The sequence below is a fragment of the Ursus maritimus genome, unplaced genomic scaffold (genome assembly GCF_017311325.1).
Source record: "Ursus maritimus isolate PB19 unplaced genomic scaffold, ASM1731132v1 scaffold_10, whole genome shotgun sequence".
Taxonomy (NCBI): Eukaryota; Metazoa; Chordata; class Mammalia; order Carnivora; family Ursidae; genus Ursus; species Ursus maritimus.
The window spans coordinates 77,115,043-77,133,548 of NW_024423344.1; the positions used below are offsets into that span (position 1 = coordinate 77,115,043).

An 18,506-nucleotide genomic window follows, 5' to 3' on the forward strand; every position below is an offset into this window, starting at 1 on the left:
GCCTGGGTAGCACAATCGTTGAGCGTCTGCCTTCGGCTCAGGGCGTGATCCCGGCGTTCTGGGATCGAGTCCCACATCGGGCTCCTCCGCTGGGAGCCTGCTTCTTCCTCTCCCACTCCCCCTGCTTGTGTTCCCTCTCTCACTGGCTGTCTCTCCGTCACATGAATAAATAAAATCTTTAAAAAAAAAAAAAAGAGTTGAACACTTAACCAATTGAGCCACCCAAGCGCCCCTTGTTAGAACTCATTTAATCATATTTAAATAAAACTATATTATGCTGTACATAAAAGTAAATTCTTTATTTTATTTTTTTTAAAGATTTTATTTATTTGACAGAGAGACACAGCAGGAGAGGAAACACATGCAGGGGGAGTGGGAGAGGGAGAAGCAGGCTTCCCGCTGAGCAGGGAGCCCGATGTGGGGCTCGATCCCAGGACTCTGGGATCATGAGCTAAGCCGAAGGCAGACACCCAATGACTGAGCCACCCTTATTTTATTATGTTTTTAAGATTTTATTTATTTATTTGACAGGGGCGAGCACAAGTAGGGGGAGCAGCAGCAGAGGGAGCTGCAGGCAGAGGGGGAGGGAAAAGCAGGCTTCCCGCTGAGCAGGGAGCCTGACGTGGGGCTCGATCCCAGGACCCTGGGATCATGACGTGAGCCGAAGGCAGAGGCTTAACCGACTGAGCCACCCAGGCGCCCAAAAGTAAATCTTTTAAATAATTACTTAGAATAATCAAATTCACAGAGACAGAAAGAACGGCAGCCACCAAGGGGGGGGGGGGGGGTGGTGTTTAGTGGGTACTGAGCTTCAGCTGGGAAAGGGAGAAAGTTCTGGAGATGGTGGTGATGGTCACATAACAACGTGAATGTACTTAATGCCACCAAGCTGTATAGTTAGAAATGAGTAAAATGGTAAATTCTGTTATGTGTATTTTACCATGATAGAAAAACTGTCTGTGCGAGCCTGGGTGGCTCAGTGAGTTAAGCACCTGTGTCCGGCTCAGGTCATGATCCCAGGGTCCTGGAATCGAACTCTGTGTCAGCTCCTTGCTCAGCAGGAGCCTGCTTCTCCCTCTCCTCCCCGCTTGTGCTCTCTCTTGCTATCTCAGTCGCTGTGTGTGTCTCTCTCTCAAATAAAATCTTTTAAAAAAAAAACTGTATAGAGAGATGACAGATAGATGGATAGAGAGACAGAATTGCATATAAAAAACAGCACCTACTAAGAACACCAGAAAACCCAAAAGGCCGAGCGAGTCCCTGCCCGTCTCAACCCTCACCGCTCGCTTCTGCAGCGTCTGCCACAAGCCCAGAGCACTCCCTGTCCACCTGGAGATCTGATCCGGGAGGTCCGGGCAGCGCCTGGATTCTCCGCCCACGGACCTCCCTTTGGGAAGTAAGGCTGCAAAGCCTCAAGCAGTCTAGGGGCAGCTCTCATCAACGCAGGATGAGACGCAGTACAAACATGGCTAACTCTGCAACCCAGCCTGGGTGTGACATTTTGCACTTCACCCCTCTAGTGCCTTCTCCTGCAACTCTGAGGCTGGTCCCATTGGGGGGGTGGGCACAGGGGCTGCAGGTGGCTCAGGCTGAAAGGTGCCACTTGCCAGGTGCTGGAGCTTCACTCTCGAGCACTGGGGCCTGTGGCTACACGGCAAGCACCCGGAGTGAGTCAGAGTGGAAATTAATCAGGTTTGGAATGCGCTTTTGCAGTTGCTGTAGGAAAGGTGCACGGCTAAGCAAACAACAGGTGTACAAGCTTTGAAAGTAGAACAAAGTGTCCTCAGGATACAATCACAGTGCCCCACCCCGCTACTTCCAAAGCTCTGGGAAAGGCCAGTCACACACTGTTCTTATCTACTCCTAAGGCAAGGTCCTCACAGAGAGTTACAGTCAGGATACACACACAGGAAGCATTTACAACATCCTCCACTCAGTCGGCCTTTTCATGTTGTCGGACAAGCAGCAGCCAGTCCGAAAGGAAGACTGCTTCCTCGGCCCTTGGTGATTGACACAGATGTCCCTGGGCCTCAGTGTCCCCACCAGGGTCCTCGAGTCTGGCTCAGAACTGCCGGAGGAGCCAACTCTGAGATCCCACCTCAGGTGCCAGGCGGAACGTCAAGCTAGACACGCGTGTACAGGTGCGTGCATACGCACGCATGTACACACGTATGCCTACGTGCACACACGTGCAGTTCGCCCTCCCCGACTGTTCGGGGGCACAGCTCACAGATCTGGAAGCAGAGGCCCGGAGCGCTCGTGCAGCCGCTCAGGGAGTCAGCAGCCCCTACACAGACCGTGGAATGAACAGTCTGCATAAGGAAATGCCAGACAATGAGGGTTTGGGGGCACCTGGGTGGGTCAGTCGGTGGAGCAGCTCCCTTCAGCTCAGGTCATGATCTCGGGGTCCTGGGATCGAGCCCCGCGTGGGGGTCCTGGGATCGAGCCCCGCATGGGGCTCCCAGCTCAGCATGGAGTCTGCTTGTCCTTCTCTCTCTGCTCCTCCCCCTGTCTGTGCTCTCCCCCCACCTCTCTCTCTGTCAAATAAATAAATGCAATCTTTAAAAATAAATACATAAAAGAAATGGAGGGCCTCTAAATTCTGTTAGGAAAAGAATGAGATATGGGCAAGCTTTTTTTAGAGCAATGCTACTCTGAAACATGTTAGAGGGCAATTTTCAAGAAAGGGCAAAATCATGACTCCCAAACAGATATAAAATGTAAATACTGAGGGGCCTGGCTGGCTCAGTCAGTAGAGCATGCAACTCTTATCTCAGGGTCGTTGAGTCTGAGCCCCACATTGGACACAGAGCCTACTTTAAACATAAAGAAGTAAACATATGTTAAAAATCTTTTTTAGCTCATTTAATGAGGGAGCCAGACAGATGTCATCACCGGCTGAAAGACGTCAAGGAGACACAGCCGTGTAAGGGCGCACAGTGAGAATACCGTGTTACACGGGGTATACCTCGTGGACGAGGAAGTTAACGTGCAAACGGAGGCAGGCCGTCCTTTCCACGGGGGACAATGAGCCACCACACCCTCAAATCTAAATGAGGATAAATCCCACCCACCCACCTTGCCTTCACAGCACAAGGGGGTCGTACAAGCCCTTTCTGCCTGCCGTCACCTCTCCAACAGAGGGTGGTCCCACAAGGAAAGACGTGTGCCTCGTTCACTGCTCGTCCCCGAGCTCCGCACGGCACCCAAAGCGTGGCAGGTGCACAGTGCTGACTGGGTGAGCGAACGAAGGGATTCACACCTACTAAGTGTTCATTCTGGACACAGAATAAGACTGAAACCAGAGGGAACTTGGAGATGGCCACACAAGACTCCTCAAGCTTAGACAGGCACGGAATTGAGAGTCAGCACAAAGTAGGAAGATAACAAAACCCTCACCCCAAGCCCCAAGAACAGGTACAGAGCAGTATGTGAAAAGGGCAGAGGCTACAGAATATGCCCTTTAATGGGCTGGAGGGGCCCTCTTTATACCCAGCATTCCTCAAGTTTAAGCAGCTCATGATTACCGTACCTGGACTTTGGCCAACATGCTACCATTTTACTTTTAAATTCTTTATTCCTATTGGATAATCTGACTCCACAGAAACAGTGGTCGTTTGGTCTCTGACTGGAAGCTGGAACTCAGCATTCGGCAACATACATGAAAATTCAATGTCCAACCCAAACCACGCCCATCAATAATCCCAGAAGTTATTCCTTAGCAGGTCAAAGAATAGCCATGAGATAGGAACGAGGACAGTTCACCCCCCTTACCAGCGCCGAGGGTCCTGCTGGGCCCCCGGGGAAGGAAGGAAGCACGTGTGCGGGTCTAGTGAGTCGCCGTTCTGAGCTTCAGAACCAACCCTGGAAATCAGGGTCACTACTACAGTCTGAGGACAAGGCAGCTGAAACTAGGAGACGGGACAATATCCCTACAGAAAACTGTCCCGACTGATTCAGCTAAAAAAAAAAAAATCCGCTGACTCCCAAACGCAGCTGTTAGTTAAAAGTTGGCACTAAACTGTTGTGTGGCTTAAGTTACTTCAAGAAATGGCACAAGACAACGGCTTTCCGCAAGACACACAGTCACACATCAGCCTTCTATTTCTGAGCAGAAACGCCGTTTTTAGAGGACATGGTGACTTGCAGGCCACCCATCTCTGTGTGGGGCCACGGCCCTGGGAGGCTTCCCGGCACGCAGGCTCAACCCGACCCCGAGTGTTCGCGAACAGGCCAGGCTGAGCGTTCGTACCACAAACCACAGGAAGTGCTCATCCTTCCCCAGGACTCGGACACGGACACCTGCACGGCCACCAAACCAGGCCCACGAGGTCATGGCATGGGGCACAGCATCCCAATGGCCCTTCTTGGACAAGATTACCCAGGAACGGCGCGGCTGATGGGGGGGGTGACAGATTCTGGACCTATGTCTCGAGGGCACAAGTCCAACACTGTACTGACTGACTGGCTCTGTCTGAGAACACAGCCTCAGGCACGGACTGTTAGGGTAACTCTATGTGGGAAAAGAGCGGATGACACGAATCCTATTCGTTCTGAGGCAGGTGGCCCAAAGGCTGGCACTATTTTTTTTTTTAAGATTTTATTTATTTATTTGACAGAGAGAGACAGCCAGCAAGAGAGGGAACATAAGCAGGGGGAGTGGGAGAGGAAGAAGCAGGCTCCCAGCGGAAGAGCCTGATGTGGGACTCGATCCCAGAACACCGGGATCACACCCTGAGCCGAAGGCAGATGCTTAACCACTGCGCCACCCAGGCGCCCCGACTGGCACTATTTTTAACCCACCACTGCGGGGTGCTGCACTTCACAGGTACTAAACAGGCACAGTGGTCCACATCGTGCCATCGTGCCATCGTGCCATCGTGCCATCGTGTGTGTGTGTGTGTGCGCGCACCACTCAGAGCTCGTCACAGGCTCACTCTCCCTTCGAGTAGAGGTCACCTCTGGGAAGGACACGCACGGCTGGGTGACCACGTGCAGAAAGCCTGGGGCAGTCTGCCCAGCTCGGCCGCTTCAGGCTTTGGGTAACCCGCACAGGATGTGACCCCACAACCTTCCAGGGTCCTAGGAGGATTCAGGAGCTTACACAAGTACAGAGCTGGGAACAGCCCTGGTGTAGACAGTAAGCGCTAGGTAAGTAGCCACTGTTAATCTGGCCAAAATCGGCGATGGAGCGTCATCTCGGGGAGGCTGCTGAAACGGGGTCCCTGAAGGACTGCAAGGTGGCTAATCGGCCAACACGAACAGCAGCACATTCAAGCTGTTCTTTACAGCTGAACATTGACTTTCAAATACAGAGAAGCATTTCAGGTGTAACCTGAACGAAAAGGCTTCGGACATCAGTGTTTATCTACCCCACGATCTCTCTTGATGCCTGTGAAGGGTCCTAATAATGAAATTAAGACCTGTCAAAGGATAAATAGGAAAACAGATTGGCAGAATACAAAAATGAACGTGAGTGCAATAGCTAGGCAACTTTAGTTAGGACACTGCATTTCTGGGGCGCCTGGGTGGCTCAGCCAGTGAAGGGTCTGCTTTCAGCTCAGGTCATGATCCCAGCGTCCTGGGATGGAGTCCCGCACCGGGCTCCCTGCTCAGCGGGAGTCTGCTTCTCCCTCTCCCTCTGCCACTCCCCCTGCTCCTGCTCTCTCTCTCTCCCTCAAATAAATAAATCTTTTTTTTTTTAAAGTGCACCTCTTTGGGGCGCCCGGGTGGCTCAGTCGTTAAATGTCTGCCTTTGGCTCAGGGCGTGATCCTGGCGATCTGGGATCAAGCCCCACATCAGGCTCCTCGGCTGGGAGCCTGCTTCTTCCTCTCCCACTCCCCCTGCTTGTGTTCCCTCTCTGGCTGGCTGTCTCTCTCTCTGTCAAATAAATAAAATGTTAAAAAACAAAACCCTCTCTCTTTAAAAAAATAAAAAATAAAAATAAAAAAAGTGCACCTCTAATTTTCAGAAAAAAAGGAAAAAACAAAAATATGTCAACTTTCCCACGTTTTCGCCATTCCCCAGCAAAATGCATATCTTGCATGTGTGTTTGAGGAGCAAAAAGCCACCACAGAGACTAAGAAGCTCTCTGAGAACCCATAAGTCGGACCGCCCAGCCCGGCTGCTACAGACTCCTAAACGCTTGCTAAGCGCTCAGGACTCCAGGGCCAGGTGCATGGTCCTCCGGCAGTATGGAAACTTGCAGAACGTCCAGCACCTTGTTGGGGTCTTCGCGATGCTGCTGAAAAGCAGCTACCGGGGCTGACACTGAAGAAGGGCACGTTCAAGAGGACGCCGGATTTCTCATTATAACAGAGGAAACACACAATGAAGTCGTGGGAGAGGGAAGGAGAACGTCCACAGCCCGACTCCGTGCAGACGTGTAGACAGGCGAGGTCTGAGCCAGAGGGAGGCTCGCCCGCCGCCCCCCTCGCCCCCAGCCCCCCTTCCCGAGGGTCACTCCTGCGCCAACGGTAGATCCACAAATAAACACAGGAGCAGCTAAAAGAGAAAAGGTCTTTTGTTACTCTACCAAAAACAGAAAAACAACGCTTCCCAAACAGCGCTCCAGCGAACGGACGGCTCTCCCGCGGCCCCCGGGACTGGCCCTGAACCCAGACACGGCAGCCCGGATGGACGCCCAGACGGGCTGAGCGCTCCGGGCTCTCGGCGGTGTCCCCAGCTGGAGACGCCGTGGGGACAGTTTACAATCTTTAGGTCCACTGAACGGGTCTGCCACGGGGAGCCGAGGCACACAGGGGCTGAGGAGGGAGACGGGACCCCAGGGCCCGCACTCTTCCAGAAGCGAGGTCAGGCTGCCGCCTGCCAGATGCCCCCGCACGGCCCCGGAAGCCACAAGCTGGACAGGCAAACGCCCACCAACCGTCCTCCCAGAGGTGCGCCAACCAGGCACGGCCAGGCCCTCACACGGCGGCCGCCTGGCGGGCGGGGTCTGTGCCCTGCCGACCAGAGGCTGCTAGCCTCCGCCTCAGCCTCGTGCCTGGGTGCCGCCCCCAAGGCGGTGGGGACCCGCGGGCGCGCGCAGGGAGCAGAGGGTCACAGCGCGGGAAGGACAGCGTTCCGTCTGACGACATTCCGTCCGCCGTCATTCCGTCCGACGCCATCCGTCCGACGTCATCCGTCCGACGCCATCCCGTCCGACGTCATCCCGTCCGACGTCCAGCGGCCTCCGATCCTGCCCCGCCCCCCACGCGGCCCGGGCTGGCTTCCCGCAGAGGGGAGGCCGCGGGAATCCCTGTAACTCACCCAGCGTGATGGGCGCCGCGGGAGCCAAGACCGAGCCCTGCTGCTCACACGGTCCGGGGCGGCACCTGCCGCACCTCAGCCACCTGGACGCCCCTCAGCAAGCACCTCCGAGCGGCTTCTCCGCACGAGCGCCACCTCGACCTCCCAGCCGACCGAGGCCGGGGAGGCTGCGGAGCGCAGGCGCCCGAGGTGACCTCACTGGCCAGGACACAGGAGGCCGCAGACTCCCCACACTCTGGCGCCGGCCGCGGTTCCGCCACCAGCTGGCCGTCGGACATGGGACACCAGCTTCCAGGGTCTGTCTCATCTCGAAGAGGAAGAGGTTGGGAAGAGCGACGGTGGTGCGGAATCGCGCCGGCCTCCGCCGTTGCAGCCTGTGCGCCGGTACACGGGTGGGACCGAGTGACGCCCGCCCGGCCCGGACGGAGACCCTGGAGCCGCTCCAGGGCCGAATCACGGCTCCCGCGAGGGCCGGACTGGTCTCGCGTTTGCTGCCAGCAAACCCAGAGGTCAAAGCCACGCGCCTCTGCGCCTGCGGGTCCAAGGCCAACGGATCCACGTGAAAAAGGAGGGGGAGGGTGGTAGGGAGCTGAGCTGTTTCAGAAGCCGGAGCCCAGCGCATGGGGAGGCCAGGCCAGGGGGAGGGCAGGGAGCCATCCTCGTACACCCTCAGCCTTCGGGTCAACGGACAAATCAACAACTGAAGAAATGCTACAAGCTCCGCTTGGCGCGTGCTGAAATACAAATACTAGAGTAAGGGCCTGCGTTCAGGTGAAGGCGGAGCTCGGAGGGCTAGAGTTTGAATGCGGGCTGGAAATAATCTATTGCAGGAAACCAAGGGATTCGTGGCCGCAGCAGCTCTCACCAAGTTCACAAGTGAACTTCTTTCTAAAAAACTCTGCTGAGACCAAAACGAACCATGAAATGTGTGCTTTATGGCCAAGAAAAAAAATCAAGACTAAAACCTTACAATTCCTAGGTCTCTTACTCCTTGGGCCACTCTGCCCACGCCCTGCCTCGTTCTGGACACACGTGCGTTACAGCATCGGAGAAATGAACGGACCTGCATTGCAGAATTACCCACACGAGCATGCATCAAGTCAGCTAAGGAAAACAAGCAGCAGACTATCTTCCTCACCAAGGTGGCTGCGTGTTAATTACCTACATAATAAATCCTCCAAGTCTGTCCATGAAAACAGAAATCTCAAATCCTATGGGACAAATAAAGGCAAACACAAAACTAACCTTGTCACAAATGGTGTTGGGTCAGCTGGTGTTGAACGTACACTGACCATAAAACCCAAATAGCCTACTCGTAGGTAATTCACCTAAGAGATGAAAATTTATGTTTACGCAAAAACCTCTGTGAATAGTGATAGAGGCTTCATCCATAATCATCAAAAACTGAAAGCAATCCAAGTCTCCTTCCGCCGGGGGGACCGACAGGATTGGACACTCGCCACAGCACAGATGAATTCACATGCGTTAAACAAAAGAAGCCAGACTCAAAATGCTCCAAACTCTAGGAGTCTAGAGAAGACCAAGCTCTCGGGACAGAGACAAGCCGGTGCTATCTGGGCCGGCAGTGAGCAGGAGAGACTCCCAGGGACACAAGACTGTTTTAAATGGTAGAAACGGTTTGTATTTTGATTGTGGTCACACAACTGTGTATGCGTCCAAACTCCTAACTATACACTAAAAAAAGTGAATTTTACTGCATAGAGGCAAACATTCAATAAACCTTACTTAAAAATAAAACACAACCTAGACAACTTTACCAAAAAAACAAAAACTATTACCTAAACAAAACATGTTGCCAATTTTTAAACTACAAAGCCAAAGCTCTTAAAATTCATGGGGAGGGGCACCTGGGTGGTCAGTGGTTAAGGGTCTGCCTTCAGCTCAGGTCATGATCCCAGGGCCCTGGGATCCAGCCCCATGTCCAGCTCCCGGCTCAGCAGGGAGTCTGCTTCTCCCTCTCCCTCTGCTTCTCCCCCTGCTTGTGCTCTCTCTGTCTCTCTCTCTCAAATAAATAAAATCTTTAAAATATAAAATTCATGTGGGAAAAAACTTCCCCAGTAGGCCTACATAGCGTACGAAGTACGAAAGAGCATGCCACTATGTGAAGAACAGAAGAAAGCCGGAGTCCGCCCCGAGGCACGTGCGACAGGAGCTGTCTCCACAGTCAGGCGTGGGGACAGCAGATGGGCGAGAATCAGGCATCAGCCTTCTTCACCTTCGCTGTGAGCACTTGGGAAAGATGCCTTCTCTCTGGCCGCCACGGGGTCGGATGATACCGCCGTCATTCTGCTTCGGTTTTTCCTCTGGCTGCTTTCGAGACTTCTTCCTTGTCTTTCGTCTTCAGAATTCAGGTGTGACATGTCTTGGCAAGGCTCTCTTTCGGTTTATCCTGCTTGGGGTTCTCTCAGCTCCGGGAACCTGCAGGCTTCTGTCTCTGGCCGAATTTGGGAAGCTCCCGGCCATTCTTTCTTCTAGGACTCCGTCAGCCTCACCTTTCTCCTGTCCTTCCAGAACGGGGACGGCGCGGGCTGGTCTTCGGCCCCGCTGGTCGCCGGGCTCTGTCCGCCTCCCTCTCTACTTTCTCTCCGTGCTCCAGGCTGGCCAGTGTTTGCTGTTGTCTTCCCACATGGACCCTTCCTTTCTCCCCGCCACCTGGCTGGGGAATCCGCCCACTGTTTCTGTTACTGCACTTTTTTCATTCAGAAATTTCCATGTGGGGGGCGCCTGGGTGGCTCAGACGTTAAGTGTCTGCCTTCGGCTCAGGGTGTGATCCCGGCGTTCTGGGATCGAGCCCCGCATCAGGCTCCTCCGCTGGGAGCCCGCTTCTTCCTCTCCCACTCCCCCTGCTTGTATTCCCTCTCACTGGCTGTCTCTCTCTCGTCAAATAAATAAAATCTTAAAAAAAAAAAAAAAATTTCCATGTGGGTCTTCTTCAAATCTGTTTTCGCTGGGCTCTCTATTTTTTGTCATTTGTTTAGGGGTCCATGATTATTCACGGAAGCAGGCTTAGGTCGGCTGCTTTCGAGTCCTTGCTGGGTAACGCCGCCACCTCTGCCCGCCCCGGGCTGGCCTCTCCTAATTGTCCTTTTTGACTCCGTTGGAGAGCTTCCTGGTTCTTACATCATGAGTGCTTTTTTTTTTTTATTAAAACCTGGACATTTCCATCCTGTGCTATCAGACACTGGATCTCACTTAAATCTTCCTTTTTTTTTTTTTAAGATTTTATTTATTTATTTGACAGACAGCACATGCAGGGGGAGCAGCAGAGGCAGAGGGAGAAGCAGGCTCCCCGCAGAGCAGGGAGCCCAATGCGGGGACTCGATCCCAGGACCTGGGATCATAACCTGAGCCGAAGACAGACACTTAACCGCTTGAGCCATGTAGGCGCCCCTTAAATCTTCCTTTTGAGATGGCTCCTTCGTCCCAGCAGGGGCTGGGGGCTGGGGACTGGGGCAGGTACTTCTCCTTCCTAACAAGAGGAGGCAGAAGTCCAGACTCCCCATGCAGCCTCCATGGGCAGCGCCGAGGGGGAGAGCTTGTCACCCCCCGGCAGGGATGAGAGCCCCAGCTCCTACGAGATCTTGATGGTGGGGATGGGGTGCCCCAGCTTTTTCTGAGCGTTTGGCTGGAGTACACCAGTTGTTGTCTAAAAGGTTTGTTGGGGGGGCGCCTGGGTGGCTCAGTCGTTAAGCGTCTGCCTTTGGCTCAGGGCGTGATCCCGGCGTTCTGGGATCAAGTCCCACATCAGGCTCTTCCGCTATGAGCCTGCTTCTTCCTCTCCCACTCCCCCTGCTTGTGTTCCCTCTCTCGCTGTCTCTCTCTCTGTTGAATGAATAAATAAAATCTTTTTTAAAAAAATTAAAAATAAAAGGTTTGTTGGGGGCCTGGGTGGCTCAGTCAGTTGAGCGTCAGACTCTTGATTTTGGCTCAGGTCGTGAACTTGGAGTTGTGGGATCGAGCCCCGCATCAGGCTCAGAGGGGAATCTGCTTGAGATTCTTTCCCTCTGCCCCTGCCCCTGCTTGCACAGTGCTCTCTCTCTCTCTCTAAAAAAAAAAAATATATATATATATATATCTTCTAAAAAACTAACAAAAATAAGTACATAAATAAATATATATATACATAAATAAAAGTTTTGTTTACTAGGCTACCTCTTTCCTGATCTTTTGGTGAAAAAACAGGCCTTTAATTTTGTTTTGTTTTGTCTGTACCCTTTGGCATTTCTGGGTTGCTGGCTTCTTCAGCTCCAGCTCCAGGATAAATGAGGCAAAAAGAAAACCCAGCGAGCTCACCACTGTGTCACTCTGTGGATCTGGAAATCCGGGCCGGCCTGCCTCCACTCCACCTTTGACGTGAACGCTGGAATCTTCCTACGGCACACGACAGCAGGACCAGGAAAATCTGTCATCACATGATGAAGCCATTCCTCTAAGAATGAACAGTCATGGGCTGCCTGGGGCTCAGTCGGTGAAGTGTCTGCCTTCAGCTCAGGTCATGACCCCGGGTTCTCGGATCGAATCCCACATGGGGCTTCTTGCTCAGCGGGGAGTCTTCTTCTCCCTCTTCTCCCTGCTCCTGCTCTCTCGCTCACTCGCTCTCAAATAAACAATATTTTTTAAATAAAAATTAAAAAGGATGAACAGTCATTTAAGTTCATGTGTATGTACATGTGTGTACAGCTGTGTGTAAACATTTGTTTACAGAAAGGGAAGTTATGTGAAATCTCAACAAAGCATGAGGAGCAAGTTCGAGTTGAAATTATAAAGCCTACATTATCTTCCAGAGACATTACACGGGATTCAGGCATTAGTTAATGAGTACGGTTGACCTTAATTAGTTAAATTCTCCTGAATCAGCACCACACTAGTGAGCCTAAAATACCTCTTCCCACCCCCAGAATCCTCGGCGCCCCCTCCAGGAGGACTCTGGGCTGACCTCCCAGCACACGCACTGTTCACAGGCATCCTTTGTCCACTAAGTCTCGCAGTATAATGGCGCTTTGTCTGCCCCGCCGAACCCAGAACCCTCGGTTTCCTTCCACCTGTCTTAACACCCACATTCATATTCAGGCCACTGTTTCTGATCAAAAGAGCAGAGGAATTCTGCAAATGCGGCCTTGCACGCAGAGGGTGCCCACTCGAAGCCTGCAGGAGCGGTACACATGCGGACCCACCTCCGAAGATGTGGGCTCGCCCACAACACGGGCTCTGCAGTTAGCATCCAGACCTCAAATGCAAACCAAGATTTTTTCCAAGAACTTTTTTTAGTGGGGGCTCATGTCAATCTTAAGTCCAAGCCCCACCCTTACACCAGTCCAGCTGCTCAGAGGGGACCCACACAGTGCCCCTCGTTGCCTGTAAGGGATCATGGGCTCCCCCAATCACTGAATGCTGGACTCTGTGGGGAGTTTCTATAACCACAGAAAGGACTTTTAGAGAAGTGTTCTCCCCTCTACAGGACCCAAACCAGGGGTCAGCAAACTTTCTGCAAAGGGTGGGATTGTACATGTTTTTCTCTTTCTGTGCTCTATGGTCTCTGTAGCCACGGGTCAGCTCGACTGCTCCAGGGCTAAAGGAGCCACGGACTACAAATGCATTAGCATGGCTGTGTGCCAATAAAACCTTATTTATGACGACCAGGGAGGGCCCAGGTCAGTCTGATCTACGGGAAGGGGATGGCGTCCACCACACGCTCTCCCGTCACAAAATACCAACTGGTCGGCTCAGGGCCAGCATATTCGGACCTCCAGAACCACTCAGCAGCCGCGCTAACGTAATCAGGGAGCCAACGAAGATCTGAGTCCTGCACCCTCAGCTCCGCACTTGGTGCAGGCTTTCCCACGTCGGCACCAAGCCCTTGACACTTTTTAAACTACACAGTCCTCACAGGCCAGTCCGAAGGATCGGTGATCAGCCCCTGCCTCCAGGTGGAGCTGGGGGCTGAGGCTTCTATGCAGAGTGGAAGGAGAACGCTGGGGGCTCACAGTCCTCAAGGACGGCCCATCCCATCTGGTATCTTCTGCTGTGCACCTCCCCATCCTTCAGACACTCACGGGGCCGAGGCCCTTGGCTCTGGCACAGGGGCCAAGACCTCTCAGCTAACTTCACAGGTACTACGATTTCATACCCAGAACTGCAGCATCTTCTCCTGGGCTGTACCAAAGTTATTCCAGAGAAAGCTCTTAAACCAACTGTCACCTCTGGGATGCAAGGATGGTTCAACAACCACAAATCAATGTGACACGTCCCATTAACAGAATGAAAGGAATGAATCATATGATCGTCTCCTCAGATGTAGCAGAGCATGCATCAAAACTCAACACCCACTCACGATAAAAATCGCTAACAAATTAGGCATAGAAAGAACACATCTCCACACAGAGTCATTACCCCAAGTGCTCTGAATCTCCGCCCCTTCGATCTCGCCATGTATCGCAGAATTACTTACTGGGGGCCCACCCGAGCCTCTCCTGTCCTTCTGTGACAGACCTGCTGGTGGTGACCGTGTCATGAGCACCCAGGGCTGGGAGAGGATCGCTTCTTCAGCAAACACTCACAGGCACTACTCTTCAAGCACTTTGCCAAGATTAACCCACCGATTCCTAACAACACTTCAGGTGGCTGCTACAACCGTCCCCATTTTATACAGGAGGAAAATGAGGTGGAGACACGAAATAGCCACAAAATCACACCTGCGGTCAGTGGCTGTGGCTGGTAGAATGGCACACACCCCCACCCGGCAAAGAAGTCCTAAACCCTGGAGCCTGTGGAGAGGTTATGTCACATGGCAAGGGGGAGCTAACGTCACAGACAAAGGAGAGTTGCCAACCAGCTGAGCTTAAAGATTAACAAGATAAGCCCAGTGGACTCAGGGGTCCTTTAAACGTGGGAGAGGCGGGTTTGACAGTCAGGGTCTGAGAGACACGATGAAGACACCATGGCCTTGAAGATGGAGGGTGAAGGAGCCACAGGATGCAGGCAGTCTCCAGAAGGTAGAGAAGGCACAGAAACAGATTCCCTCCGGCGCCTCCAGAGGGGAGCAGAGACGGCTGACTCCTCGGACCCACGGAGTTCTTCTGACCCGCGTGTGAAGCCCCTAGGTTTGCGGTGCTTGTCAGAGAGGCGGCAGAGTACTCACCCTGATGCTGTCCTGAGAGCGGGGACCGCTGGACAAAGCTGCACCTGGCTTTGGAACTAGGCAACGGGCAGAGGCAGGAAGACTCTAAGACGCATGTTAGAAAGAGCCTGCCCCGCCTCGCACAGGCCGCTAGAAATACTATTCGAGCAGCCCTGCTAGCGAGGGCTCAGGAGGAAGCGGGGAGCATGGTAGAGAAAACCCGCATTGTCTGTACGCAAGGATACACAAGCCGGCATGAAGACGCGAGGTAGAAATATGGACGTTAAGGTGTTTTCAGTGGGAGCTCGGATGGAAACAGGGAACGTGTTCCTGGAGGAAAGGGGATGCGTGTCCCAAAGGGGTCTTCATGGGACAGATACTGGGGATGAAAAAGTGAGCCACATCTCCCCCTCCAGGGACTGCAGCCCTGGGGAGAAGGAATAAGGGAGGGGGCGGCTAGCTTTCCAGGGCTCCGGAGATGGAGTTTCTTTGGATGATCCAATGTGAAATGATACCACTTCTTTCCTTGTGGCCTCTCCCCCTGCCCTGGAGTGGAAAGCCCAGGGAGCAGCAGCCCCAGGCGTGTAGGAGGGGCTGGGTTGACTTTGCTGAATGATGGGCAACATCTTTTCAGACCGTTCAGACCAACCAAAGGCATGCCCAAGAAGAGAGTGGTGGTGGATTCTGCTGGGGCCCCATCTCGTCTCCAGGCAACCGCTTTTGCTTCCAGAATGTATCAAACCTTCACGGTGAATGCCCCACATCTGTCTGCCCAACTAGGCAAGGGTTGGAATGAGCAAGGCACAATGAACGGAACGCACGGCACCTGGACAGACCAAAGTCTGAATCCGTCTTAGCTTCTGCCAGCCTCCATTCCGGACCTGGACGTGATCTCACCCCCTTCGGAAGGCCTCTTGTGTCACTGAATAAGATACCTATTAACCAGCCAGGCAAACCTCTCCTCCCCTCTCCAGCTGCCAGCAGCCAGCTACCCTGTTGCTGGAAAGGACGAGAGGAAGACCCTCGGACCCCTCCTCTCACCTTTACTACTGAGCAGCCTGACACCGCACACCCCCACTTTCCCACCCCAGCCACCTCCTGTGACCGGGGCCGGCACTAAAAACAATCCTCTGGCGGGTCCTTACCCTCTACCTTGGCTATGAAAAGTAAAATGAACACAGCTTAAAACACGACGTGTGGAATGGGAAGAACGTTCAAGAGCAAGACAAGGAGGAAGGAGAATCCCCTTCAGAGCTAAACTTTTGAATTTCCAACAAAGACTTAGGAAAAGGTATCTATTCACACATGTCCGGGCATCACTTAGACTTCCGGGTGGCCCATAACCCCCAGTGGCTGGGGTGCCAGGCACAGAGATGGCCTGTGTCAGCGCCAACGCCAAGCCTCGGTCACCCTGTGCATGTGTACACAGGTCAGCCTGCAGGGACAGGGCCTGGCCACCCCCGCAGCCCCGGGAGCCGGACCCGGCTCACACTAAGGGTTCCAGGAACAAGAAGGCAGCAGCCAGGAAATGAGTCGCCGCCCCCGGGAGCCGGACGAGATGTCTAGGGCATGTCATCTGCTGTATTACAAAACCCTCTGGTGACCAAGATTCCGGCTGCATCATGCCCTGGTCACTGAAGAAAGTGGCCAGTCGAAATTATTTTGCTACTTCATACTCGTGACACCATAGACACCTGCTCTCACACTAGAGGTCAGCTCCTATCCCAGAAACACCAGTGCACAAGGTACAGGCCAGCTTCTGACGGCAGCCGCTACAGGGCCGCTCGGTGTGGGACCCCAACACTAATCCCGCATCATCCCCTTGTAAACCAAGGACAGCAACGAGGGCCCGCCGGCCAGCTACAGGATCCACAGGGCCAGCCCTGCACAGAACAGGCAGCCGAGTCCCTTCAATCTGATGTGACTTCGAGAGCGTGTGTTCCATCCCTGCCGAACACTTAGTGCTAGAAAGTCAGCTTAGGTCAAGGGTCTGGGAACCTCACTGCGCCGCCTGGAGAAGAGAGCAGGGAGGGGTAGCTTTGTGCCTGGGAGACGCTATTTTCACAGCATGACTACAAATCATCCAGGCAGACATTAACCACCGCACTGAAAAAGACAGCAGCAAAGAACGGACGGAGAAGGGCACATGGACATCGGTGAACTCCACTAACTCCACTGTGGACAGAGAACTAGTTCTAAGTTTGCTTACTTAGCACACCGGCACGCCCAAGTTGGCCATCTAACCTTTTGAGACAGGACCCTCGGGTATATAGGTCACTTCTGAAAGTGCTGGGCTTCTGGGAGTCATGCTCATGGAAAACGTGCCCAACGATTCACAGTGTCTTTACTTCCTTCAAGCATCTGCTTCCTCTTCCTGGGGAAGGAGGTAAACGCTATTGCCAGGGTACCTTTGCAGAGTTAACAAACCAAAAGCCTGGATCAAGACCCTGTGATTTGTACTTTGGAAAAATCACAAATACCACATGTACTAAAAATAATTCATCGCTATCTTAAAAATGCTTCTGCGGAAAGCCACTTCAAAGCCCCAGGACACACAGCAGCTGAGATCAGGCAGGTGGTAAGTGAAGTGGGAAAGGCAGATTGCTCAGGACTGCGAGCCGAGGCCTGAGCTCAGCTTCCTGGTCTCCTGACGAAGCCCCGTAGGGAAGGCTCTAGGGCTCAGCTTCCTCTTTTGAAAACCAGGGGTAATTGCAGCAGCTTTGCTCCCCCTCAAGGTGGTTGGGGACATCAAATGAAATCATGTGCACCAGCTTGGGGTTCCCATCAGTAGGCTCGGGACAGGACGGTGGAGCCAAGCCCCCACACGGTACACAAGACACCAGGAGCTTCTCTCCTTGGAGCTAGGGGCGCTTTTCAAGTGTCACCCGTATTGTCCCTAAGACCCACCTAGTGGCTAAAGTTTCCCAACCAGCAAAGGAGAACAAGAGAGGGGCCAAGAGCGGCCTCGCACTGTGACTAGGGGCCTGACCCCGAGATGGGGTCACATGCAGGGCAAAGGTGGGACCTGTGCACGGGGACCCTGCCCTGGGCGAAGTCCTGCCCCGGGACACCCCGGCCCTGGGGGATGCTTCTCTCCCGCCGGAAGCCCCCCGTCTGCGGAGCCCCAGGACAGCGGGCCCGAGCGGTGCCCGCCCTCACCTGCGGTGTCCCAGATGGAGATGTTGTAGGAGCGCCACTGCTTTAGGTAGAAAGCACCGCCCACCGTGCTGACCGTGTCCGGGAAGCGCCGCTCCATGTACCTCTGTAGCAGCGACGTCTTGCCCACGTTCATGTCCCCCAGAAGGACGATCTTCCCATCGGGCTTCCTCATCTTCCTGCAGGAAGGCCCCCTCCTGCTCCCGGCGCCCGTCCGGCCCGTGCGCCGCTGGAGCAGCCGGCCGCCGCCCCCCGAACGCTCGGACCCCGGGACTCGCGAGGACCCAGACTCGCGGGAACCCGGATTCGCGGAGACCCGGGCTCGCGGGGACCCCGAACTTGCGGGGACCCGCGGGGACCCTCCAGCTCCCACGCCTGGGAGCGCGGAAGAGGAAGTGTGTCTCTGAGCCGGGGCAGGAGCGGGAAACCCAGCTCAGCGCCCACCTGGGGTGTCCAGACAGCGGCAGTCCGCTCCCGTCGGGGGCGCCCGGGCTCCGCTCCGGTCACGCCCCCAGGCCCGCCCTGTGATCACGCCCCACGCCCCTCCTCCGCCCCGGGCCCCGCCCCGCCCCCACCTTGACCGCGCCCCCGCCGCCCGTGGCTCCTGCGCCAGGCCTCGGACTCGGTCCCGGGGGCGGGGTGGGCGGTGCGCGGGCCGGGGGCTCGCTCGGGCAGCTCGCGTACGTGCCCCGCGGCACCGCGGGAGGGGTGGGGGCCCGCGCGCGTCCAGCCCGCCGCCGCTCCCCCAGCGGCGCGGACCCCTTATCTGCGGGCGCGCAAATGTAGCCACGAGTCAAGGCCGTTGTAAGACGTTCACCTTCGAGGAGCGTCTGTGCAAACCTCGCGGCCGGTTAATGATGAGAAAGCCGGGGCGGGGGGCCGACAGTGCCGCTTTTGTTTTGTGCTCTTCGCTTCCGCAAGAAGTCGTTCATGCTGCCGTGT

At 54.4% G+C, this 18,506-nt stretch overlaps 1 protein-coding gene across 1 annotated transcript in view; it reads right to left on the bottom strand.

The window, feature by feature from the left end:
* Positions 1 to 18,068, bottom strand: part of RAB20 (RAB20, member RAS oncogene family) — a 28,354-nt gene extending 10,286 nt beyond the window's left edge. The window contains exon 1 of the mRNA XM_008685032.2: positions 17,568 to 18,068. Within this exon, the coding sequence (XP_008683254.2) occupies positions 17,568 to 17,739 (172 nt within the window). The 5' untranslated portion in view covers positions 17,740 to 18,068. The remainder of the gene's footprint in view (positions 1 to 17,567) is intronic.
* Positions 18,069 to 18,506: the final 438 nt, after the last annotated feature.